General features: G+C 57.1%; 1 protein-coding gene across 1 annotated transcript; it reads left to right on the top strand.

Annotated features, from left to right (window-relative positions):
• Nucleotides 1-25,295, top strand: CLIP3 (CAP-Gly domain containing linker protein 3). The gene is made up of 14 exons (XM_065421006.1): nt 1-55; nt 9,776-9,915; nt 10,673-10,766; nt 12,216-12,377; nt 13,167-13,285; nt 13,833-14,069; nt 14,778-14,913; nt 15,121-15,252; nt 15,848-15,861; nt 18,114-18,237; nt 18,391-18,514; nt 19,056-19,120; nt 19,834-19,906; nt 25,241-25,295. The coding sequence occupies exons 3-14, from the start codon at nt 10,721-10,723 to the stop codon at nt 25,293-25,295; spliced, it is 1,287 nt and encodes a 428-aa protein (XP_065277078.1). The 5' UTR covers nt 1-55; nt 9,776-9,915; nt 10,673-10,720.
• The last annotated feature ends 930 nt before the right edge of the window (nt 25,296-26,225 follow it).

Below are 26,225 nucleotides of genomic sequence, written 5' to 3'. Positions count from 1 at the left end.
AGGAAGAAACCCATCGTCCATCCCTCCGCCCCTGCACCCTTGCCCAAGGACTATGGTGAGCTCGCCCCGCCACCTGCCTGGGGGCTCGTCTGTGGCTTGCTCTCACCCTCCTTTCGTTCCCCAACCTTCCCCCGGCTTTGGATCCCAGGGACCCCCATCGCCCAAGGCTGCCGCACGGGGTAACATTTCCCGTTACCGAGGGGCCTCATCCCCAGAGGGGCTGAGCACCAGCCAGTGAGAGGCAGCGTGGCCTACCAGCTGGGGCCACGGGAGAGTTGGCTTCAGTCCCCATCTCTGCTGCTGATCTCCCTCTCTCTGTGTGTGCCTCAGTTTCCCCTCCTGCCGGTCTGGTTTGACGGCACGCTCTCTAGGGCAGGGGGGGAGGGGGGCGCTTGCTCTGAGTCTGTGCACAACCCGACACAATGGGGCCCCGATTTCAGCTGGGACCCCAGGGCGTTGCCATGATGCACGTAAGAAGAGTGGCAGGTGCTCAGAATTTCTGGGGATCAGACTCCAGCATCCAAATCCCTAGCTCTTATCATTAAGGGGTCTCAGAACCCCATTTTACAGATGGGGAAACTGCTCCATGCCTCAGTTTCCCCAAAATCACCCAGCAGGGTGGGGGCAGAGCTAGGATTAGAACCCAGGTTTCCCGGGGCCTAATCCAGTGGTGGATTCACTAGGCAGCACTGCCTCCCCGCATTGGCCTATGGGTGACAAGGAAGTAGTTGTAGTCTCCTCCCGTGCGACGCTGTGTCATTCAGCTTTTAACCCCAGGGCCAGGTGCCCTGGAGTCTGAATCCTTCTACTTATCCGCCATGCGTTCCACCCCGCCCCCCGCCACAGCGGCTCACCACTGCTCGGACAGAGCCAGCTCTGAGCCAGCAATCTCCACGGCCCAGTCAGGCCCCACTGTCTGTGCTGAGGCTGCCAGCAAGAGGTGACTGTGCTGTCTGACATCTGAGAAAATGGGCTGAGACCAGCCAAACTCGCTTCATGTAAGCCGCCGATCCGCGCGTCAGTGCTAATGGAGCTGGGCCATAGAAACCGAGGCCTGATCTGAGCGGAGTTAGGACCAGTTTGTGTCAGGTGGGAATATGATTCTTCCTCCCTATACAAGGCGGACGGGTTATACCGGTATAGCTCCTATAGGTGGGAATAGTTATCCATGTCTGAGCACCTTTACGCCTGTAAAACTGCACCCAGGTCTCCTCCGTTAACTAGACTGGGATAATTAAGGCAGGACGACTTGGGTGGGGAGACAAAATCCCTAGGCTGGATTTGAACCAGAGGTTCTCAAACCTTTCCTTTGACCGCTGGGGCGGGCGGGCTGGCTGGCTCCATGGGCCTGAAATTTACGACCGAATTACCCACATGAGCCCCTCTCAGAAGCAGGACCCGGTGGAGGTGTGCCGGGGACGAACTGGCAGGTGATCGGTTTCTAAACACAGCCCAGTGATTCAGTGTTGCTAGATGCAGACATGGTGCGTCATCGGAGGCCATTATTCTGGAAGATCTCCCCTCCCCCCCCCCAGCTGCTTTTGCATGAATTTGGCTAGGACTGGGACAAGAGCAGTATAGATTTTTGTTTGGGGGGGCGGGGAGATGAGAGAAGAGCACGTGTCTCACCAGCAATAGAAATGGGGGGGGGGGGGTTTGACGTTGGAGCCTTTATTTATTATTATTGGATTATGCTGTGAGTATTTTGGCAAATAAGATTAGCTATGAAATCCATGCTAGGAATATGCTTACAGCAGGTGCTAGTACAATAAGCTTAGGGGGGAGTTTATGCAGCGTGGATTGTGTGGGAGACCCATTGGCTCTGCACAGGTCTCCAGGTGCTTCCACCTTGCTGTGATTAATTAAAAGAACCCAACAATTTAAAACAAAAGGTGAATGCAGTGGAGGCTGATCTTGTTTGCCTGAGACTCAGGAGAGCAAGGGTCCATCCCTGGCTCCCCTACTGACTCCTTGTGTGATCCCGGACAAGTGACTCAATCGTACCGTGCCTCAGTTTCCCCGTCTGTAAAATGGGGAGAATAACCCTGCCTTTGTCTATTTAGATTGCGTGCTTTTTGGGACAGGGACTGTCGCTCACTCTGTGTCTGTGCAGCGCCCAGCACAATGGGGCGCCGGAGCTTTAATAATTTAGCAGTGGTGGAAGGTGTCAGATAGACGGCCCCAGACAGGCAGAGATATGGTTTGTTTATCTGAGAGTTCAGTCTCCAGGGCCGTTTAGGCCCCTGATTCTTTGCTTGCTGTGAGCTGAGGCCCACAGACTCATTTCACCAAAACAGCCCTTGAATAGTAAAAGACTGCTGGTGACTACCCGCCTGGCTAGGGTTGGAACCAGTGACCTCCACCCAAATGGTTTCTTATGTAGTTAAGACAGTTATTTGTTCAATCATAATTATTATCCTTTGTTTTATTTATTTATTTATTTATTATTAGTAATACCGTAATGCCTAGTCATGGCCCAGGAGTCCACTGTGCAAGGTGCTGCACATATTAATGCAATTAGGTGTGTTACGGTAACACCTAGATGCCCCAGCCATGGACCAGGAGTCCACAGTCACTGTACATTTTTATTGCTATTAGGTGTATTGCGGTAGAACCTAGGAGCCCCAGTCACAGACCAGGACTCCATTGTGCCAGGTGCTGTACATTTTTTTGCTGTTAGGTGTATTGTGGTAGCACCTAGGCGCTGCAGTCATGACCCAGGACCCCATTTAGCTTACGTGGCAGGGGCTGGGCTTTCCGCTCCGCAAGGCCTGCTCCCATCCCGCAGCGGCAGCGCTGGGAGCGGGACGAAGTATTAGGCCGCTGGGCATTTTTACAGCATTTACCGATAATAACAATCATCAGTATAGCCGGGATTGAAAGCAGCGGCCTGAGCCGAGCAGTGGATCCCAGAATATGTCCTGCCAAATGGAAAGAGCAGCTTTGATGTTATGCAGATGGGCGGTTGGCTCAGCCTAGAAGAATCCAGCAAAGGCAAATGAAAGGCAGGGTGTGATGGGATGTCTGATAGATCATGGGGCTGGGGAATGGGACCTTTCCCATCAAGGGGTGCTGGCTCCAATCCAGCCCCAGGGTGGGGGACTGGCTGACTCAAAGGGGCAGGGAATGGGACATGTGGCCTGTCCCCTCTAGGGGGCACTGGCTGTGATCCAGCCCCCGGGAGGGGGAATGACTGGCTCAGGGGGCTGGGGATTGGGACATAGAGGGGCCTGTCCCCTCTAGGGGGTGCCAGCTCTGATCCAGCCCCAGGGTGGGGGAACTGGCTGGCTCTGGGAGTGGGGAATGGGACACAGGGTCTTTCTCCTCTTGGGGTCTCCAATTCCGATCCAGTACCTGGAGGAGGGGCTGGCTGGCTCAGGGGATGGGGAATGGGATATGGGACCTCTACCCTCTAGGGGGTGTGGGCTTTGATCTGGCGCCAGATTGGGAAGACTGGCTGGGATATGGTGGGGACTGGGATATGGGACCTCTCTCTAGGGGGCGTGGTCGTTGATCTGGCCTCAGGGCAGGGGGACTGGCTGGCACAGGTGCTGGAGGTGGTCTGTGAGGCGGGAGCCGCGGGGGGGTAGGGGGGGAGGATAGCAGACAGTGCGGCTGCCTGGTTTGCGGAGAGATGCCATCAATCTGGCACCTTTCACCCGTGTGAAATTGACTCAAAAGCCTCCCCGTCACAGCCCAGCTCTTGTGCTGCTCACAAGCTGTGTTTTATCCCCGTGTGCTGCCTCCTGACAGGCCATTCTGAAAAGCTCTCTCCTTTGTCCAAGGGCCCTGCACTCAGGAAATCTATAGCTCAGCCCCGGAGTCAATTAGATGATTGAAACAATTGAAATGATGTTTATTCCTCCCCAAATCAACTGGAGAAACTGAAGCACGGTACAGTTTATCAGGCCAGCTTCTGCTTTCATTAGGTATATGGTAGGGTTACCCTATGTCCGGTTTTTCCCGGACATGTCCGGCTTTTTGGTAATCAAACCCCCGTCTGGGGGGAATTTCCAAAAAGCCGAACATGTCTGGGAAAATACTCCCTGGCTTACCTTAGAGCGGGTGCCGGGGGCTGCTGTGCTCCCTGACTCCTGGGCTCTGTAAGCGCTGAGCTGCCCGGCTTCGGGCAGCCCCCATGCCTCCGGACCCTGCGCCCCCGGCCGGGCACTTCCCCTCCCGGGCTCCCCCTAACAGCAGCCGCCGGAGCCCGGGAGGGGAAGTGCCCGGCCGGGGGCGCAGGGTCCGGAGGCATGGGGGCTGCCCGAAGCCCGAGCGCTACCGGCTTCACGGTTTGCCGGGCAGCCTCCAGACCCTGCGCCCCCGGCTGGGCGCTTCCCCTCCTGGGCTCCAGCTGCGCTGGGGAAGCGCCGGCCGGGGGCGCAGGGTCTGGGGGCTGCCCGGCAAACCGTGAAGCCGGTAGCGCTCGGGCAGCCCTTTTTGCATGGCTGGGAGGGAGGAGGGGGAATGCGGGGCGCTCAGGGGAGGGGGCGGAGTTAGGGCAGGGACTTTGGTGAAGGGGCGGAGTTGGGGCGGAGAAGGGGCGGAGTTGGGACGGGGCCGGGGGTGGGAAAGGGGCGGGGCCAGGGCCCCGTGGAGTGTCCTCTTTTTTTATTTTTTAAATATGGTAACCCTAGTCACGCCGGGCGCTGCCCAGACACACAGTGACCAAGATCAGGGCCCCGTTGGGCCGGGCGCTGCCCAGACACACAGTGACCGAGATCAGGGCCCCGTCGGGCCTTGCGCCGCCCAGACACACAGCGACCGAGATCAGGGCCTGGTCGGGCCGGGCACTGCCCAGACACACAGTGACCGAGATCAGGGCCCCGTCGGGCCGGGCGCTGCCCAGACACACAGGGACCGAGATCAGGGCCCCGTTGCGCCGGGTGCTGCCCAGACACACAGTGACGGAGATCAGGGCCCCATTGCTCTGGGCGCTGCCCAGACACACAGTGACGGAGATCAGGGCCCCGTCGCGCCAGGCGCTGCCCAGACACACAGTGACCGAGATCAAGGCCCCGTCGCGCCGGGCGCTGCCCAGACACACAGTGACCAAGATCGGGGCCCCATCGCTCTGGGCACTGCCCAGACTCAGCGAGAGATGGTCCCTGTCCAAAGAGCTTCCAGGCTAAACAGACAAGGCAAACCAAGGCAGGATGATTCTCCCCCCCAGTACAGCTGTGGAAGCTGAAGCCCAGAGAAGGCAGGGTCAAGTTTTCAAGCCCTGAACTTGTAGCCAGATTTTCCAAAGAGCCGGGGTCAGCCCTGAAAAATGGAGCAGATGTTTCAAGCAAGATGAGTGCTCAACATTTTTATTTGTGAGGGTTATTGCTTCTATCTAGTGCATGAAAGGAAGGGGAACTCTCCTCAAAGTTTGCTTCTCTTCTACCCCATCTGTGTAAGGCAGAGTGGATGATTGAACCTAGGAGTTCTGCATGGTAGCCCACTGCCTTAACTACAGGGCTGTGGGGCTTGGGGATGAGCGGAGGGAGATGGTGCCATGCTTAGAGGTCTGCCAGGAAAGGGTTTATTTGCTGGCAGGCGTAAGGGATAATTCTCCACTGGCATAAAATTCATGCGAACTATTTTTATGTCTTTATTTTCGGTCTTTGCTAAAGCTGCTTCAGGTTTTGGGTTATAAACTCGGGCTTGAGCCTGTTGGACTCGGCGGTAAATCGCACGTTGATTTCAACAGCAACGGGCTCGCCGCCCCTTTTGCTCGCCTCCCGTGTCCCCACCCGGCGCACCCTGCTTCTGCACAGCGCGTCCGAGAGGCCGCGCTCTCATCTGCACGTGTGCGGTGTCGAGACGCGTTCCCCCCGCCCCTCCGCCCCTCGTGCGTGGCAATCCGGCTACTTCCGCTGGCGTGGCTCTCTGCACGGATGAATTGGAGCCCAGAGACCTGCCGTGCCGTGGTGCTTGCGAGCGACAGTCACGCTGGCCTGTTTCATAAGAAGCTGTTGCTGGGGGAGGGAAGATCCAGGCTTTGTGTTTCCCTGGCAGGCTGAGACAAGCTCTTGTGTGACTGCCCGCTGCCTGGGCTATTTATCTCTAGGCTGCCTGCAAAGGGGATAAATGTGGCTGCACAGTGCTGTCGGCTCACTAGAATGTTAATCCCTGCCGTGGTTAATTCAAAGGACCCTATGAGTCAGGACTGAGTCAGGGTGGTACTGGGGGGTGGGAGCGGGGGGATCGGTCCATCAAAGTGTGGGTGGAGAAGCCTATAGGAGATACTCTTCCCTCTCAATGGGTGCTGGTCCTTCTGCTTTGCTGCAGGGAGCAGGGTGGGTGACTCAGTAGAGGGCGCTCTGCCTTTGTATTCAGTGTTGACCCACTGTGGGAGCTGTGCTGCAGGGCTTCAGTAGGGGGCGCTCTCCCCCTGCAGTCAGCGCTAACCCCAAAGTGTCACTAGGGGGCGCTGTGCTACTTGACTTGGCGTCTTTCGGATCAAATGCAAAACTGAAACCCGAAATCCTCCCGGTGATTCTGCCACGCTCTTTGCAATATAGTGGTGTTAGCCCATTTAGCCAGGGCACTGTGGTTAACTGCAGCCTACTTCCTTCCAGTCCCCCATGCCATGTCAATTATATACAGGGTTTTTCTTTACTTTCTATCCTAAACTGATGTACCGTGTTGCCGTTGAACGCTGCTGCGCCCCACCCCAGAGGAGGCTGCATTCATAGATTCTAGGACTGGAAGGGACCTCGAGAGGTCATCAAGTCCAGTCCCCTGCCCTCATGGCAGGACCAAATACTGTCTAGACCATCCCTGATAGACATTTATCTAACCTACGCTTAAATATCTCCAGAGATGGAGATTCCACAACCTCCCTAAGCAATTTATTCCAGTGTTTAACCACCCTGACAGTTAGGAACTTTTTCCTAATGTCCAACCTAAACCTCCCTTGCTGCAGTTTAAGCCCATTGCTTCTTGTTCTATCCTTAGAGGCTAAGGTGAACAAGTTTTCTCCCTCCTCCTTATGACACACCCTTTTAAAGACCTGAAAACTGCTATCATGTCCCCTCTCAGTCTTCTCCTTTTCAAACTAAACAAACCCAATTATTTCAGCCTTCCTTCATAGGTCATGTTCTCAAGACCTTTAATCATTCTTGTTGCTCTTCTCTGGACCCTCTCCAATTTCTCCACATCTTTCTTGAAATGCGGTGCCCAGAACTGGACACAATACTCCAGTTGAGGCCTAACCAGCGCAGAGTAGAGCGGAAGAATGACTTCTCGTGTCTTGCTCACAACACACCTGTTAATACATCCCAGAAGCACATTTGCTTTTTTTGCAACAGCATCACACTGTTGACTCATATTTAGCTTGTGGTCCACTATAACCCCTTGTAGCACTGATGAGCGATCCCTGCACAAATATGGAAGGAGGGTTGTTTATATGGTTATGGCGGAAGTCACCAGGTGGCGCTGTGACAATCTTATCAATTCTTTCTCTTAGCCTGTGAGCAGGGTTCAGTCTTGGAAGCCATGCTGGGCTCTTTTTCGTGCTGCTGTTTCTCTTTGGAGGAGCCGTTGCAAGCAGCAGGAGATAGCTCAGAGTTGTGAGTTCAATGCTTGAGGGGGCCACTTAGGGATCTGGGGCAAAAACAGTACTTGGTCCTGCTAGTGAAGGCAGAGGGCTGGATTCGATGACCTTTCAGGGTTCCTTCCAGTTCTATGAGATAGGGATATCTCCATATATTATTTCACTGAGCCGCTGCTTCAGTCTCCCCAACTCAACTCCCGAGTCTTTGGGCAGAATTGCTCCCTGGGAACCAGCCATTGGTATTTGGCCAGAAAGAGGGCAGGGGTCAGATGGGAGAGAGAAAAAAAGGTGGTACTCTTCCAAGCTCCGCCCACTAAATACACCCCGCCCATGTGTGTCGCCAAAAGGAGATGCTGCCCACAGCAGATCGTGCTGACGTTCATAAAGGGGGCCGTGGTGCCGCTTGGTTATCTCGGCTCCTTACGCTGTGCTGCCTCTCGGTGGGGTTTGTCCCTGGGCTCTGCTAGACTCCTGGGCTCAGTGTGACAGAGAAGGCAATTTCCTGCAATCTCCTGGCCCAACCTGATTGAATTAAGCGTCAGTATCCTAAGGGTTGTCTACATTTGCAACGCTACCGTGGTAAAGCAGGTCAGCTACGCTGCTGGAGTGCGCCGGTGTAGACGCTACCCGTGCCGATGGGAGGGGTCCTCCTGTCACTGAGGTTAATCCATTTCCTCGGGAGGCGGAGCTGGCATTACTCCGTCAGCGTCACATCGGCGGGAGACACATTTCAGTGGAGACACATGTGACGCTAAGGCATAGCTGTGTAGGGTAGACCAGGCCTAAGGCAACAGCTCACTTGCGCCCCGAGGAGACATCTGTTATCGGCTGATCAGCTGTTACAGAGGGGACGAGATCCGACGCCCAAACTGGACCGGGGAGTGACTCTCAGATTCATGGCGGGGCTGGTTCTGAGCGAGAGCCGTTGTGAACTTGTGGCCACACAAAAAACGCTGGGTGGGATTACAAAGACTGATCACCGGCCAGAGCCCTTGTTAGAGCCCAGGCGATTGCCCGATCCTTGCCCTCTGCCAGGTCACTGGAGGAGCATCCGTGCCCAAGCAGCAGGTGTTGCAGGAGATACTTTGTACTTTGGGTCTCTCTGCCGCAGTCACAGCTATTGCAGCCAGTGATGTAGCCTCACTTGATCAGCGCGTCTCTGGACTGGCCAGCTCCAGCGCGGAGTCGATTAATAGCCCAGGGCTGTTCTGGGGGAGAGGCTCAGCTGGTGGGAGCCGGAGCGTGCAGGTGACAGGGTCGCTGGTGTTTGTCTGACTGGGTGACGGTGTTAGGGCTTTAACGGTGGCCAGAAAACTTTGTTGGGACTTTCAGCATCTGGGTTATGTCTTGGGTCCGCGCGTCGCCTTGTGCGCTCGACTCTACTAGCAACTTCCCGGCGTATCTCAGGAGGAGCAATACGGCTGAGGCAGGCAGATTTGCTGGGGATCAGGCTGCCTGGACGTATCCCGCTGAGATGCACGACTCCGCCCCAGAGAGGCGATGGCTGAGGAACTGGGAATCGGAGGGGGGAACCGACGACGCCTTCCTGATTGCGGAGGAGAAACAAAAACTCTTATGGCTGTTCCCAAACCCCACCCGGCACCTTGGGCATTTCCGTGCCCTGCTCTGGCCTGGCCTCACATGAAATCGTTAACACAGCGGACGTTTAAACAGGCTCACTCTTTCCTGAGATGAGGGGGGCGGTTCACACCTCTCCGAGCAATTACTTCCGACTCTGCCTGGGGACGTGTTTATGTAAATGAAAGCTGAGATTCTGGAGAGCAGGAGAGTCGGTTCAGAGAGGGGCAGGTCTGGCACGCGGGCACACACTGGGTGTAGCTGAGCCCTGGCGGACGGGGGGCCTGCATGCTGTTTGCAACCACCTCTGTCCAGGGACTGGTGTAAATGAAACAAGCTGTGCTCAGAAAACACCCAGACGCTTCATCGCTCCCGGCTCTGCCACTGGCCTGCTGGGTGACTTTTTGCACGTCCCTGCCCCGCTCTGTGCCTCGGTTTCCCCTCCCACTTCTGACTATGCAGGCAAGAGCTAACTGGTGTCCGGGCAGCACCCAGCACAAGGGGGCCTTGGTCTGTGTTGGGACCTCTAGGTGCTACTGTCATACAGGCTCGGCGTGGCGTGGTCTCGATTTTGGATGGGGAGTCAGGTGCTACCGTAGTGCACCTAATAAAGGGGTAGATTCCCCTTTTTAAAGACCTTCCTTGTCTTTCCAGCTTTCACTTTCTTTGACCCGAATGACCCGGCTTGCCAAGAAATCCTCTACGACCCCAAGACCACGGTCCCGGAGCTGTTTGCCATCATCCGCCAGTGGGTGCCCCAGGTGCAACATAAGATTGATGTCATAGGCAGCGAGGTGAGTGAGGGGAGGCGACACGCCTTGCACAGTGCCTGCGTCTGCGCAGCCTGGCGCTGGGGAGAGGCGCCGGGTCGCCCGCCCTGGGGACATGGGACGCGCCGGGCGGGGGCTGCAGCTGGCTGGAACCGGCACATCCTGATCAGAGAAGGGCCTGATTCCACCAGGGGGTCTGAGGTTGGTGCCACAGTGGGTCAGAAAACAGTCCACAGGAAATTCCGAGGCAGAGTCTAGTGGGTAGAGCTGGGCGGAGGCTGGGCGTCAGGACTCCTGGGTTCTGTTCCCAGCTCTGGGAGGGGAGGGGAGTTGAGCGAGTTAGAGCAGAGAGGGGCTGGCAGTCAGGACTCCTGGGTTCTATCTTCAGCACTGCCACTAAGTCGCTGTGTGACCCTAGGCAAGTCCCTTCCCCGCTTTGTGCCTCAGTTTCCCCCCCTTCTGCCAAAGGGGCAGTGCCTGCCTTCGAGATCCCCGGGGCAGAGGTGCACCGTGTTGCTGCTGTTAGAAACCTCCCATCAGGCCTCCCTTGCTCGTCTCTTGTACCCCCCAAGCCCCCGTGACCAGGGACCTTCCCACTCCATGCTGGGTGCTGTTCTGACCTGGAAATTAACCGGAGACGCAGCGGGATGGCTGGTGGGGGTGGGGAACGCGGCTTGACCAACTCTGACCAACCCCACCCCCTGCTCTCCCTTTCCCTTCCCCCTCTTCTCCTCCCCCCAACCCTCTCTCCCCCTGCCCTCCTCCCCTCTCTCCCCCCCAGATCCTGAAGCGCGGTTGCCACGTGAACGACCGGGATGGCTTGACCGACATGACGCTGCTTCATTACGCCTGCAAAGCCGGGGCGCACGGTGTCGGTGAGCCGGCGGAGTGGGGTGGGGGGAGGGGGACGGGCTGCACGGTGGGCTGGGAAGGGGTAGGCTCCCTTTTGGGGGGTCGCCCTCTATCTCAGCTGAGGCGCGAATGGCTGAATCCCCTGGTTGGGGGGCGGGGAGCTGCTGTCCTGGAGCAATTGGGACAATATGGGGGGCTCACACTCCCCCACGCAGGCTCTGCCTCTGTGCCATGGGCCAACCCCGCACTTGAAGGGGGGTCGCAGGCGGCCCCCATCCCCTTGAGGCAGGGACAGCATCGGGGGACCTATTCCTTCCCCTGTGGAGCAGGATCGGGGCCTGCACAGAGGTGCTCACCTCAGCTGCTGGGCCGCCTCTGCTTGGTGGCGGGGGGTGGGGCCTGCTGTACTCTCCCCAATCTCCCCCCACACAAAGCTCCCTGCTCGGGTAGGGTTGGCTGGACCCCCTGGAGCAGGGAGGCTGGGAGTTTAAAAACCCACTGAGACACCTCGGGCAAATCCCCACACTCAGAGCGATGGGCTCAGGCTCTCGGCAGACCCAGGCAGCGTCAGTTACACTCGGGACAGCTCCCCATGCTCAGAGCGATGGGCTCAGGCTCTTGGCAGACCCAGGCAGCGTCAGTTACACCTGGGACAGCTCCCCATGCTCAGAGCGATGGGCTCAGGCTCTCGGCAGACCCAGGCAGCGTCAGTCACACCTGGGACAGCTCCCCATGCTCAGAGCGATGGGCTCAGGCTCTCGCCAGACTCAGGCAGCGTCAGTTACACTCGGGACAGCTCCCCATGCTCAGAGCGATGGGCTCAGGCTCTTGGCAGACTCAGGCAGCATCAGTTACACTCGGGACAGCTCCCCATGCTCAGAGCGATGGGCTCAGGCTCTCGCCAGACTCAGGCAGCGTCAGTTACACCCGGGACAGCTCCCCACGCTCAGAGCAATGGGCTCAGGCTCTCGCCAGACCCAGGCAGCGTCAGTTACACCCAGGACAGCTCCCCATGCTCAGAGCGATGGGCTCAGGCTCTCGGCAGACCCAGGCAGCGTCAGTTACACCTGGGACAGCTCCCCATGGTCAGAGCGATGAGCTCAGGCTCTCGGCAGACCCAGGCAGCGTCAGTTACACCCGGGACAGCTCCCCATGCTCAGAGCGATGGGCTCTGGCTCTCGGCAGACTCAGGCAGGCATTAGTCACATCCATTCCTGTATTTCGGGCTTTTCCTCCTATTTGCCGTGGCTGGAGAGCTGCTTCCTTTCCAATGCAAGCCAAGCTCCTCCTGGGGTCCCGTGACTCAGGGAGCCGGGGGTCCTGGCCTGGGCCCAGCGTGCCTCTTCCTTCCTCCAGTCTGGAGTGTGCTGCTGTCCCTCTCCTGCAGTAGCCTCAGGGGGAGGGCAGTTCCAGGGGCTGTGGTGCCCACTCAGAGGTCTGATCCCATCGCCTTTGCCCCCCCCCCGCCCCAGGTGACCCTGCTGCTGCCGTCCGCCTCTCCAACCAGCTGCTGGCCCTGGGGGTGGATGTGACCCTGCGTAGCCGCTGGACCAACATGAACGCGCTGCATTACGCCGCCTACTTTGACGTGCCTGAGCTCATCCGCATCCTGCTCAAAGGCTCCAAGCCCAAAGGTGAGCCGGGGCGAGAGGAGGGGAGACACAGGCCGAAGAGGGGGACGCTTCCCCCTGAGTCCAGCCGGGGGCCCCCCTGAGTGCTACTGCCCTGTGGCTCTGGGGTTGCGTTGCCCTGGCCCGAGCGGCCCAAGCCAGGACTCCTGGGTTCTATCCCCAGCTGTGGAAGGGGAGTGGGGTTTAGTGGTTATGGGGGAGGGGCTGGGAGCCAGGACTCCTGGGTTCTATCCCCTGCTCTGGGAGGGGAGTGGGGTCTAGTGGTTAGAGCAGGGGAGGGCTGGGAGCCAGGACTCCTGGGTTCTATCCCCTGCTCTGGGAGGGGAGTGGGGTCTAGTGGTTAGGGCTGGGAGTGGGGGAGTGGGGGAGGGCTGAAAGTCAGGACTCCTGGGTTCTATCCCCTGCTCTGGGAGGGGAGTGGGGTCTAGTGGTTAGAGCAGGGGAGGGCTGGGAGCCAGGACTCCTGGGTTCTATCCCCTGCTCTGGGAGGGGAGTGGGGTCTAGTGGTTAGGGCTGGGAGTGGGGGAGTGGGGGAGGGCTGGGAGCCAGGACTCCTGGGTTCTATCTCCTGCTCTGGGAGGGCAGTGGGGTCTAGTGGTTAGAGCAGGGGGACTGCTAGCCAGGACTCCTGGGTTCTGTTCCCACTTCTGCCACTGACTCATTGTGTGACCTTGGACAAATCACTCCCTGTGCCCCTGTTTCCCCTCTAGCCCTTGGCCTGGGGGGCGGCAAGTCCCTTCAGGGCAGGGGTCGATGCCTCACCCTGGGCCGTGTCCGCGCTTTGCCTTGCAGTGCTCAACTCGACCTGCAGCGACTTCAACCACGGCACGGCGCTGCACATCGCCGCCTCCAACCTGTGCCTGGGGGCTGTGAAGTGTCTGCTGGAGCACGGGGCCAACCCCGCTGTCAGGGTGAGAGTGTGGGAACTGGAGCTAAACTGCCCAGAGGGGAGGGGATGACCTTATACAGACAGGAGACCAGCTGGGGCAAGATAGGGGGGGAGCTGGCAGCACATAAAGGACACCAGACTGTCAGGATATGGACCGGGGGGAGGAGGGAAGGGGGAAGTGGCAGCAAACAGAGGACCTAACTGGGGGGATATGGACCGGGGGGAGGGGCTGCAGGCAAAGAGGGGACCTGACTCTGGGATATGGACTGAGGGGAGGGGCTGCAGGCAAAGAGAGGACCTGACTGTGGGGATATGGCCCATGACTGGGGCTGCCTGCAAAGAGGGGAACCTGACCCGGGGGGATATGGACTGGGGGGAGGGGCTGTAGGCAAAGACAGGCCCTGACTCTGGGATATGGACTGGGGGGAGGGGCTGCAAGCAAAGAGGGACTCTGACTCTGGGATATGGCACAGGGGATGGGGGAGCGCACACAGACAGCCTCTCGGGCCCTTTCCCCCCTCCCCTGGCTGCCCCCCGTCCCAGCCTCTCTCCTGCTCTGCCCCCTGCAGAACAGCAAAGGGCAGGTGCCGGCCGACGTGGTGCCCGACCCCATGGACATGACGCTGGACAAGGCCGAGGCCGCCATGGTCGCCAAGGAGCTCAAGCAGCTGCTGCTGGACGCCGTCCCCCTGAGCTGCAACCTGCCCAAGGTCACGCTGCCCAACTACGACAACATCCCCGGCAACCTGATGCTCACCTCCCTGGGCCTCAAGCTGGGGGAGCGCGTGGTGGTGGACGGACAGAAGGTACCGGCCCATCGGCCCCCTCTGGGAGCTCCCCAAGCGAAGGGGCGGTGGGCTGGGCTGGGCTTGGACGGGGGATCTCAGAGCAGAGCGGGGTGGGGGCTCAGTAGGGGGCGCTGTGCTGCAGGGAGCGGGATGGGGGCTCAGTAGGGGGCGCTCTCCCCTCAGTATCAGCCCTGGTCCAAGTACAGCAGTAGGGGGCGCTGTGGTGCAGGCAGCAGAGTGGGGACTCAGTAGGGGGCGCTCTCCCCTCGGTGCCTTCGCTGACCCCAGTGTGGTGCTAGGGGGCGCTGTGCTGCAGGGAGTGGGGTGGGGGCTCAGTAGGGGGCGCTCTCCCCTCGGTGCCTGCGCTGACCCCAGTATGGCAGTAGGGGGTGCTGTGCTGCAGGGAGTGGGGTGGGGGCTTGGTAGGGGGCGCTCTCCCCTCGGTGCCTGCGCTGACCCCAGTATGGCAGTAGGGGGTGCTGTGTGCAAGGAGCGGGGTGGGGGCTTGGTAGGGGGCGTTCTCCCCTCGGTGCCTGCGCTGACCCCAGTATGGCAGTAGGGGGTGCTGTGTGCAGGGAGCAGGGTGGGGGCTTGATAGGGGGCGCTCTCCCCTCGGTGCCTGCGCTGACCCCAGTATGGCAGTAGGGGGCGCTGTGTGCAGGAGCAGGGTGGGGACTCAGAACAGCCCCCGCGTCTGGCTCTGACGATCTGTTTGCGTCTCTGTAGCTGGGCACCCTGCGTTTCTGTGGCACGACGGAGTTCGCGAGTGGCCAGTGGATTGGGGTGGAGCTGGACGAGCCAGAGGGCAAGAATGATGGAAGCGTTGGAGGAATACGCTACTTCATTTGCCCTCCGAAGCAAGGTAAATAGAGCCCGGACGCCTGGGTTCTGTTCCCAGCTCTAGGATGGGAGTGGGGTCTAGAGGCTATGGGGTAGGACTGGGAGCCCGGACGCCTGGGTTCTGCTCCTCTCTCCAGAAGGGAATATGGCTTAGTGGATACTGGGCTTTACAGCTAAGCATTTTCCGAGTCCACCATTGACTGTTGGGTTTTTTTCTCCATCTTCTCAGGGGTTTTTGCCTCTGTGTCTAAAATCGCCAAAGCCACAGACCAGATGCCGTCATCGGTGACGTCCACCCCAAAAACCCCCCGCATGGACTTCTCCCGCATGACCGGGAAGGGCCGGAAGGACAAGAAAGGTAGCGGGGCAGTTCTAGCGGCTGAAGCAGCAGGGGCTGGGAGCCAGGACTCCTGGGTTCTCTCCCCAGCTCTGGGAAGGGAGTGGGGTCTAGTGGTTAGAGCAGGGGGGGCTGGGAGCCAGGACTCCTGGGTTCTGCTCCCAGCTCTGAGAGGGGAAGTGGTTAGAGCAGGGGGGCTGGGAGCCAGGACTCCTGGGTTCACTTCTATGCCCAGCTCTGGGAGAAGTGGGATTTAGTGGTTAGAGCTGGGCGTGGGGGAGCGGTGTTGGGAGACAGGACTCCTGGTTTCCACTCCCAGCTCTGGCACTGATTCCGGGCGTGACCTTGGGTGTGCCCCTTTCCTCCCATGTCTCATTCGTCCCCATCTGGAAAGGTACTTGGCTAATTAACCCTGAAGACCCTTTATCGCCGGGGGTGGGTGGAAAGAGCTGACCTGGCCTTTGGATCTGAAATCTCATCAAGGGGCTTGACACGGCAGCCGATTAATCAGGGGCAGCTGGGGCAGGACTGCGCACCGGGCTCTTTGCTAGGAGATAAACCAGGCGCCCCCCGGCCCTGTCCTCGGATTGTGCCTGCCCCTCCGAGTCTGGCGGGGCAGAGGTCAAAGCCCCGGCAGGCTGGCCGGCTCTGGTGCGGCAAAGAGCGGAGGGGGAAATTTGCATGCTATTTACATATGCAAATTAGAAAGGCCCAGCCTCCTCACAAACCAATCCCACCAGTTCTCCCCACCCATGTGCCTCACTCCTCCCCCATATTCCAGTCAGTCTCCTCCTCTCCACCCCCTGCCCCCTTTCCACCCCCTCCCTCAGCCAACCTGGGCTTGGCATAGAATCACAGAATATCAGGGTTGGAAGAGACCTCAGGAGATCATCTAGTCCAACCCCCTGCTCAAAGCACGACCCACCCCAACTAAATCATCCCAGCCAGGGCTTTGTCAAGCCGGGCCTTAAAAACCTCTAAGGATGGAGATTCCACCACCTCCCTAGGGAACCCATTCCAGTGCTTCACCATCCTCCTAGTGAAATAGTGTTTCCTAATATCCAACCTAGACCTCCCCCACTGCAACTTGAGACCATTGCTCCTTATTCTGTCATCTGCCACCACTGAGAACAGCCGAGCTCCATCCTCTTTGGAACCCCCTTTCAGGTAGTTGAAGGCTGCTATCAAATCCCCCCTCACTCTTCTCTTCTGCAGACTAAATAACCCCAGTTTCCTCAGCCTCTCCTCATAAGTCATGTGCCTCAGCCCCCTAATCATTTTCGTTGCCCTCTGCTGGACTCTCTCCAATTTGTCCACATCCTTTCTGTAGTGGGGGGACCAAAACTGGACACAATACTCCAGATGTGGCCTCACCAGTGCCGAATAGAGGGGAATAATCACTTCCCTCGATCTGCTGGCAATGCTCCTACTAATACACCCCAATATGCCATTGGCCTTCTTGGCAACAAGGGCACACTGCTGACTCATATCCAGCTTCTCGTCCACTGTAATCCCCAGGTCCTTTTCTGCAGAACTGCTGCTTAGCCAGTCGGTCCCTAGTCTGTAGCAGTGCATGGGATTCTTCCGTCCTAAGTGCAGGACTCTGCATTGTCCTTGTTGAACCTCATCAGATTTCTTTTGGCCCAATCCTCCAATTTGTCTAAGTCACGCTGGACCCTATCCCTACCCTCCAGTGTATCTACCTCTCCCCCCAGCTTAGTGTCATCTGCGAACTTGCTGAGGGTGCAATTCATCCCATCGTCCAGATCATTCATAGATTCATAGATTCATAGATTCTAGGACTGGAAGGGACCTCTAGAGGTCATCGAGTCCAGTCCCCTGCCCGCATGGCAGGACCAAATACTGTCTAGACCATCCCTGATAGACATTTATCTAACCTACTGTTAGACATTTATCTAACCCTGCTTAAATATCTCCAGAGATGGAGATTCCACAACCTCCCTAGGCAATCTATTCCAGTGTTTAACCACCCTGACAGTTAGGAACTTTTTCCTAATGTCCAACCTAGACCTCCCTTGCTGCAGTTTAAACCCATTGCTTCTTGTTCTATCCTCAGAGGCTAAGGTGAACAAGTTTTCTCCCTCCTCCTTATGACACCCTTTTAGATACCTGAAAACTGCTATCATGTCCCCTCTCAGTCTTCTCTTTTCCAAACTAAACAAACCCAATTCTTTCAGCCTTCCTTCATAGGTCATGTTCTCAAGACCTTTAATCATTCTTGTTGCTCTTCTCTGGACCCTTTCCAATTTCTCCACATCTTTTTTGAAATGCGGTGCCCAGAACTGGACACAATACTCCAGCTGAGGCCTAACCAGAGCAGAGTAGAGCGGAAGAATGACTTCTCGTGTCTTGCTCACAACACACCTGTTAATACATCCCAGAATCATGTCTGCTTTTTTTGCAACAGCATCACACTGTTGACTCATATTTAGCTTGTGGTCCACTATAACCCCTAGATCCCTTTCTGCCGTACAATAAAGATGTTGAACAAAACCGGCCCCAGTGCCGACCCCTGGGGCACTCCCCTTGATACCGGCTGCCAACTAGACATCGAGCCATTGATCACTACCCGTTGAGCCTGACGATCTAGCCAGCTTTTTATCCACCATATAGTCCATTCATCCAAGCCATACTTCTTTAACTTGCTAGCACCTCCTGCTGTGGGCTCCTCCCCCTGCTCCCTCCAAGTCACTCATTGGAGGAGAGAGGAAAAGTTGAGGGCGGGGAGATGGCAGGATTGGCTTAGAGATGGGCAGGGTTTCAATCACCGCTCTGGCACCAGGCTAACCGCTGGGGCAGCTGCTGCTGGAGGTCTGGGCAGCCCTGGTCTGGTCTCACTGCCTCTCTGCTCAGTCCTCAGGAAGAAGTCTCCCTCCGTGGGCAGCCTGGACCGAGAAGGGCTGAAGATCGAGATCGGGGACCAGGTGCTGGTGGCGGGGCAGAAGCAGGGCATCATCCGGTTCTACGGCAAGACGGACTTTGCGCCGGGTAAGGTACCGGCTGGCGGGAGGGCAGAGCTGCCGATTGGTGGGTGGAAAAGACTGTAACAGGGTCTTTTAGCTCTGGCGTGGGAGTCCGGGGTTTGAGCCCGCGTCTCGTGCTGGGAAATGGACTGCTGACGGCTTCTTATCCCATTGCCAGGTTACTGGTTCGGCATCGAACTCGACAAGCCCACGGGGAAACACGATGGCTCGGTCTTCGGGGTCCGGTATTTCAGCTGCTCCCCTAAACACGGAGTCTTTGCCCCACCTTCCAGGGTCCAGAGGTACGTTTCTCCTGGCTCTAGCTATGTGTGAGCGTGAGCGTTCGCCTTTTGGTGGCTGACCCCACTGAGGGGCCTGCTGCTACTTTAGCTCAAGGGTGGGAACCTGCAGTTTGTTGTGCTGGGTTCAAATCCCACTCCCTGAGGGGCGCATATATGTGTGAGTACAATTTCCTGAAGCTTCTGACAGCTCTGATTCTAATTGGCAAGGACGCGACAGCCTCCAAATCATCCTAACGAAGCCCCCTTGAGTGGCAGATATTCTCCCCGTAGAGCAATGGGACTCGTCTGAGGCAAATGTCACAGAAGTGGCTTCCCCCGGATTATCCGCCTCCCGTTTTGAAGAGGCTTTGGGACGGATCTCAGGCCTCGCCTGTGCGGAGGGTTCGCCCTGATCCCAGTCACCGGTATGCGAGCAGCCTTCCTTGTCTATCACCGGTGGTTGGAATCTGGGCAACTCCCTGGCGTCGGTAAGGTCCTGGCTGCTCCACACCTCCGTGAACAAGCCTCTCTTCTCTGCCTTTTCCCTGCCCCTCCCTTGCAGGATCGGCGGCCCCAAAGACTCCCAGGGAGATAGCAGTTCGGTGAAGAAGGTGCACCAAGTCACTAGTAGGTATACTCTGGATCCTCCGCCTTTCCCTTCCCCCCAGCGACGGGAGGGACCAGGGGCCAAGCCCACCCCACCTGTGACTCCACTGGCCTTGCACCGGGGGGTGACTTAACTAGTGAGGCCACGGGGACATCCAGTCTTCCCCAGCTATTCCATCTGTGCCCAAGTCATGGCCCCATGGAATCTCTCTTCAGTGCTTATGTGACCCCCCCTCTTCCCCCGGCACTGTCCTCTCCGAGCATCTCACAATCGTTAGGATGTGTTCAGCTTCACATCGTCCCTGGGAGGCAGGGCTATTTAGCCCCCTTGCACAGATGGGGAAACTGAGGCACGGACTTGCTCAACGTCACGCGGGGAGTCTGTGGTGTAGCAGGTCGTGCTCCAACCCCTGCTCCACGCTCCCCTCATTCTGCCAGCGCCGTTCCCCCCCCACACACTACCCTCGTTGCAGCAGCAGCCTTCCCTTGCCTCAGCCCGCCACCCCCTCCCTGTTTTGAGCCGTAAGCCCCGTCATCTCTGCGATCCTTTACAACCACCGTGCAGGGAATTGAATCCGGGCCGCCCACATCCCAGGCGAGCACCCTAACCACGAGGCTTGTGCCCCCGCCTGGGTTTGTCGCACTGTGATTCCACCTGGGTTTGTTAGAGGGCGTCGGTGGCCCCCGGGTACAGTACTCCATTTAAAGCGACGGCGTTCTCCCTTCTCTCGCAGTGTCACAGCCAAAGCGCAACTTCACAGCAGTCAGGACCCCAAAAGACATCACGTCAGAAAACTCCATCTCTAGGTAAGATGGGGAAGGAGCTGGGGGCAGGGCGGGTGGGGTGACCAGAGCTCTCCCATCTTGGTTTGGGGGGGGAAGCAATCGCCACCCTGAGTCCCAGACACAGAAATGACCCTCCGCATACCCCCCCTTCCTGACACTCTCCTGGGTAAGTAACACGCACCTGAAAAGCAAGGGGGGAAATTCCCTGTAGCATCCCCTAGCGCTACTCCCAGCTTAGAACCGGAGCCAAAGGAAAAGAGAGAAACACCATTTCCTGCGCTGGAAGCTGTTCTCGGACTGGGGCTAGGCAGCCAGATGGTCCCGCTCAGGCCCCAAGCAGAGTGCGCTGGATGGAAATAGCCCTCCGGGACACACACCCCCCCCCCCCCATTGCTGGCCTATGTGGAGCTGGTGTAAGCCCAGCTCCCAGTGTAGGGCATGGGTTGGGGCATAGCTGGAGCACCCTGCACTGTGGTTATTCTCTGTCCACCAGGGCCCATAGGGGGCCGATTGGGGGTGTGGCCAAAGCACCCTGCTATTTCTATTCTCTGCTCCCCAGGATCCATGGGGGGGGGGGGCCCTCAGGAACGCGGGGGGAGTGCACTGCGCTGTGGCTATTCTCTGCCCACCAGGCCTCCTGAGGAGCAAACAGGAAATGAGAGCAGCCTCAGAGCTAACTTACTGCTAGAGCAGCCCCGAGGCTGCTCTGACTTTACAATGCAGGCCAGGCAGGGCCCTGCACAGGAAGCATATGGGGAGGACAAAGCTGGCTTAAAGCCACTGTAAACCACCTTCCCTGTCTCAAGTGAGAATAACAGCACCAGACCCCTGGGATGTGCCAGCCAATCGGGAAAGAGCAGCCAGCACCAGCTGTTTCAGAGGATGATTGATAGAGTCAAAGCAGTTAAGGCCAGAAGGGACCGTTAGCAGGGCCGGCTCTAGGTTTTTTGCTGCCCCAAGCAAAAAAATTTTTGGCTGCCCCCCACCCCAGCCCTGGGCTCTCCCCCTCCCTCCCCCCCCAACTGCACCCTCCTGCCGCCCCAGCCCTGGGTCACTGGTAACTTGCTCCCAGGGCGGGTCATTCAGCAGGAATTTTGGATGTGCACAGAACACAGACAGGACTGGTTCCCATATGGTTACAGAACTGCAGTAAAGTGGAACAATTTTCAGCTTGTGTGACTGGAGGATATCTGGATGCATATTATAAGACTGTCCTACATAAATGAGGAAAAGTTGAGGTGCCTTTATTATTCTTTTGTTCCATTCTTTGTTTCTATGGGGAATGCACTATCACAGTCTTCCTTTTAAACAAATAAAACTAAAACTTAAAAACAAAAACAAAAACAAAAAAACAATGGCTGTTGAAAATAGCAATTCCAGTCCTAATAACCACTGGGAAGCATTTCTTGCTCAATTTATTCTACTTTTTCTACAGCAAGTTACAGTGGATCAGTATATTTGATTTGTGGGAAATGAAGTAACAGCTGCCCAAATTGAGCTTGAGCACTCCTGAATTTTGAGGGTGTTCAAATCTGGAAGGCAGGTGCTAGATTCCCTTTCTGAATATTAGCTATATCTGGAGAGGAAAAGTCAATTTCTGCTTCCATGGCTCAGAAGTGGAAATCCTCCTAAGTGCCTGGTACTGTATCTAAAACTGCCCAGGTCCAGAGCCTCCCCTCCCTTACTTTTCATTTTAAAATCTAGTGGGATCCACATACCTCCCTTGCTAGGCTTCAGATAGTGAGGTGCACCGTCCATTTAGTCCCCCCAATTCCTTCTTTGGGGGAGAGCCCAGGGCTGGGGCGGCAGGAGGTGCGGGTTGGGGGGAAGAGCCCAGGGCTGGGGTGGCAGGGGGTGTGGGTGGGGGCCAGAGCTGGGGCGGGGCGGGGCGGAAGGGGAAGAGCCCAGGACTGGGGCAACAGGAGGTGCGGGTGGGGGGAGAGCCCAGGGCTGGGGGAGCAGGGGAGTGCAGGTGGGGGCCAGAGCTGGGGCTGCAGGGGGTGTGGGCGGGGGAGAGCCCAGGGCTGGGGGTGGCAGGAGGTGCGGATGGGGGCCAGAGCTGGGGTGGCTGGGGATGCGGGGGGGGGGGAAGAGCCCAGGGCTGGGGCGGCAGGGGGTGTGGGCGGGGGAGAGCCCAGGGCTGGGGCAGCAGGAGGGTGCAGGTGGGGGCCAGAGCTGGGGCGGCAGGAGGTGCGGGGGGGGGGGGGAAGAGCCCAGAGCTGGGGCGGCAGGAGGGTGCAGGTGGGGGCCAGAGCTGGGGCAGCAGGAGGTGCGGGGGGGGGGCCAGAGCTGGGGTGGCTGGGGATGCGGAGGGGGGGGGGGGAAGAGCTCAGGGCTGGGGTGGCAGGAGTTGCGGGTGGGGGGAGAGCCCAGGGCTGGGGCAGCAGGAGGGTGCAGGGGGGGCCAGAGCTGGGATGGCAGGGGATGTGGGGGTGGGGGTGAAAGAGCCCAGGGCTGGAGTGGCTGGGGATGCAGGGGGAGGGGGGGGAAGAGCCCAGGGCTGGGGCGGCAGGGGGTGTGGGCGGGGGAGAGCCCAGGGCTGGGGCAGCAGGAGGGTGCAGGTGGGGGCCAGAGCTGGGGCAGCAGGAGGTGCGGGGGGGGGGAAGAGCCCAGGGCTGGGGTGGCAGGAGTTGCGGGTGGGGGGAGAGCCCAGGGCTGGGGCGGCAGGAGGGTGCAGGTGGGGGCCAGAGCTGGGATGGCAGGGGATGCGGGGGGGGGGGGGAAGAAGAGCCCAGGGCTGGAGTGCAGGTGGGGGCAGAGCTGGGGCAGCAGGGGGTGTGGGCAGGGGGGAGCCCGGCAAAAAACCTAGAGCTGGCTCTGTTCCTACCATTCACAGCAAGCTGAAGATTTCAGTTCCATACTCCTTTCCCACACCCTTTCCTGTTGCTAGTGGCCAAGGGAATGCTGGGAAATGTAGTTCTTTCCCTGCTCCAGGGCTGGCTCTATAGGCAGGGAGCTAACCAAGGAACTACAGCTCCCATGCTGGATTCTTGTGCCCCTTGCAAATCTGCCGCCCCAAGCAACTGCTTGCTTTGCTGGTGCCTAGAGCCGGCCCTGACCATTAGACCATCTAATCTGACTCTGCAAGCCCTTCAGTTTCACTCAATACCTCTCTATCAAGCCCTAGACTTTAGCTAGACTTCGGTGTTTCAGTCTTCAGGAGGCTAACCTGTTGTGAGCCCCACTCAGATCTAGCCGGGGGGGAAATTCTCTTTCCCTGGCTACCTACATAGCTGTTGTTGTTATTTATTATGTGAATTACGGTAGTGCCAAAAAAACCCAGTCACAGACAAGGACCCCTTTGTGCTAGGGCTGTACATTTTTATTGCTATTAAGTGTATTACGGTAGCTCTCAGGCACCCTAGTCATGGATCAGAACCCCATTGTGCTAGCGGGCTGTACATTTTATTGCAAGTAAGTGTATTACGGTAGCACCTCCAGTCATGGAGCAAGACCCCATTGTACTAGGTGTTGTACATTTTTATTGCTATTAGGTGTATTATGGTAGAGCCTAGGCGCCCCAGTCACAATGGTGAGAGGTGCTGTACAGTTGTGTTGCTATCAGGTGTATTACGGTAGCGCCTAGGCGCCCCAGTCTAGGACCAGGATCCTGTGGCGCCAGGCGCTGTACATTTCTATTGCTGTCAGGGGCTGTACAAATACAGAACAAAAAGCCAGTCCCTGCCCCAAGAAACTGACACGCTGCCTTCTCATTTCCTCTCCCCCTGCTGTCGGGGTCTCATAGACTCATAGACTCATAGACTTTAAGGTCAGAAGGGACCAATATGGTCATCTAGTCTGACCTCCCGCATGATGCAGGCCACAAAAGCTGACTCACCCACAACAGAATCTTCCAGCCTGCGACCCCTGCCCTATGCTGCGGAGGAAGGCGAAAAACCTCCAGGGCCTCTGCCAATCTACCCTGGAGGAAAATTCCTTCCCGACCCCAAATATGGCGATCAGCAGAACCCCGAGCATACAGGCAAGATTCTACAGCCGGACCCTCATTTTACCCGCGATGGCCCGTTAATGCCTATTTGACTAAAATCACATTATCCCATCAAACCATTCCCTCCATAAACTTATCAAGCCTAATCTTGAAGCCAGAGAGGTCCTTCGCCCCCACCGTTTCCCTCGGAAGGCTGTTCCAAAATTTTACCCCTCTGACGGTTAGAAACCTTCGTCTAATTTCAAGCCTAAACTTCCCCACGGCCAGTTTATATCCATTCGTTCTCGTATCCACATTAGTACTAAGCTGAAATAATTCCTCTCCTTCCTTGGTATTAATCCCTTTGATATATTTAAAGAGAGCAATCATATCCCCCCTCAGCCTTCTTTTGGTTAGGCTAAACAAACCGAGCTCCTCGAGTCTCCTTTCATAGGAAAGGTTTTCCATTCCTCGGATCATCCTAGTGGCCCTTCTCTGTACCCGTTCCAGTTTGAGTTCATCCTTTTTAAACATAGGAGACCAGAACTGCACACAGTACTCCAAATGAGGTCTCACCAGCGCCTTGTATAACGGAAGCAGCACCTCCCTGTCCCTACTAGAAATACCTCGCCTAACGCATCCCAAGATCGCATTAGCTTTTTTCACAGCCACGTCACATTGCCGACTCATAGTCATCCTGCGATCAACCAGGACTCCGAGGTCCTTCTCCTCCTCCGTCACTTCCAACCTATGCGTCCCTAACTTATAACTAAAATTCTTGTTAGTCATCCCTAAATGCATCACCTTACACTTCCCACTATTAAATCTCATCCTATTATTGTTACTCCAATTTACAAGGTCATCCAAGTCTCCCTGCAAAATATCCCGATCCTTCTCCGAATTGGCAATACCTCCCAACTTTGTGTCATCCGCAAACTTTATCAGCCCACTCCTACATTCGGTTCCGAGGTCAGTAACGAATAGATTAAATAAAATCGGACCCAAAACCGAACCTTGAGGAACCCCACTGGTGACCTCTGTCCAACCCGACAGTTCCCCTTTCAGTACTACCCGCTGCAGTCTCCCCTTTAACCAGTTCTTTATCCACCTCTGGATTTTCATATCGATCCCCATCTTTTCTAATTTAACCAGTAATTCCTCGTGCGGCACAGTATCAAACGCTTTACTAAAATCTAGGTAAATTAGATCCACCGCGTTTCCTTTATCTAGAAGGTCTGTTACTTTCTCAAAAAAGGAGATCAAGTTGGTTTGGCACGATCTTCCTTTCGTAAACCCATGTTGTAATTTGTCCCAATTGCCATTCACCTCAAGGTCCTTAACTACTTTTTCCTTCAAAATTTTTTCCAAGACCTTGCATACTGCTGTGAGCTGCCCGGCGAGCGCTCCCCCTCTCTCGTCTCTTTCAGATTACTCTTCTGCTGCTGGTTCCCCTGGATGCTGCGTGCAGAGATGCAGTCCTAAGGCCTCGGCGCGCGCCTCTCCCGTCCTCCGCTCTGTCCTCCGTTCTCCAACTACCCGAAAGACTGCTCTCCCCGTTGGGCTCTCATCTCTCCCCCCCCCCCCCCCCCCGAGTCGCAGTTCTAGTGAACCCCAGTGCCTTGGTACCATTGAACGTCGCCCCCTGTAGTCCGCGAGAAAGGCTGCACTAACCCCCCCCCACCCCACCGCGCGTATGCACCCCACACCCCGGGTAGACGTGACATGGGCTCGGAAGCTCCCCTCGTTGATTTCTCCCCGACCCCCCTCCGGGGCGCAGTGGCATGAACACAAAACCTCTTTGGTACAGATTTCCCTCTGCAGTTTGATTGCTCTGAGCCTGACGCTCGGGGTAAGGCCGATCCAGGATCCCCAGAACCTGGCCCTTTGAGTTGCTCCCCAACTAAACTTAATCTAACCTGGCCTCTCTCTACATCTCTGTAGCAGCGTGGACAGGGTCAGGTTATAACACTCCGAGTGTGGAAGTAATGATCCTCCCCAGCTTAAGCCGCCTTTTTCTCTGGGAATCATGTAATGCTCACCTTCCAGGATCAATGCTATTCGATTGCTCAGTTCCTTCCAGGGAGGAGATCTGGCTTATAGAAACCGGTCTCATGTTGGACCTTAAAGAGCAGTGAGATTTGAGGGGACCTTCCTCTCTGGAAGTAGTGCGGGCCTCCTTCTGAGAAAGCCCCTGTCCCCCGGGATTCACTCTGGGGCCCACTGTTCAGTTACCAGGGGGAAAATCAGTGCATGAATGTATTTCTAAGGTAGATCAGCGCTTACGGAGATTGCTAAGCATTCCCCTTGAGACACAACTGCTCCAAGGACCAACTGATGTTGACTTCAAAGGTTGGAGCAGCTTGTACCGGGGTCGGGGGTCTCTTAACACGGCGGTTGTCTGGTGCTCCTCTG

The sequence above is a fragment of the Emys orbicularis genome, chromosome 21, assembly GCF_028017835.1.
Source record: "Emys orbicularis isolate rEmyOrb1 chromosome 21, rEmyOrb1.hap1, whole genome shotgun sequence".
Taxonomy (NCBI): Eukaryota; Metazoa; Chordata; order Testudines; family Emydidae; genus Emys; species Emys orbicularis.
This window is presented reverse-complemented; position numbering and strand designations above follow the sequence as displayed.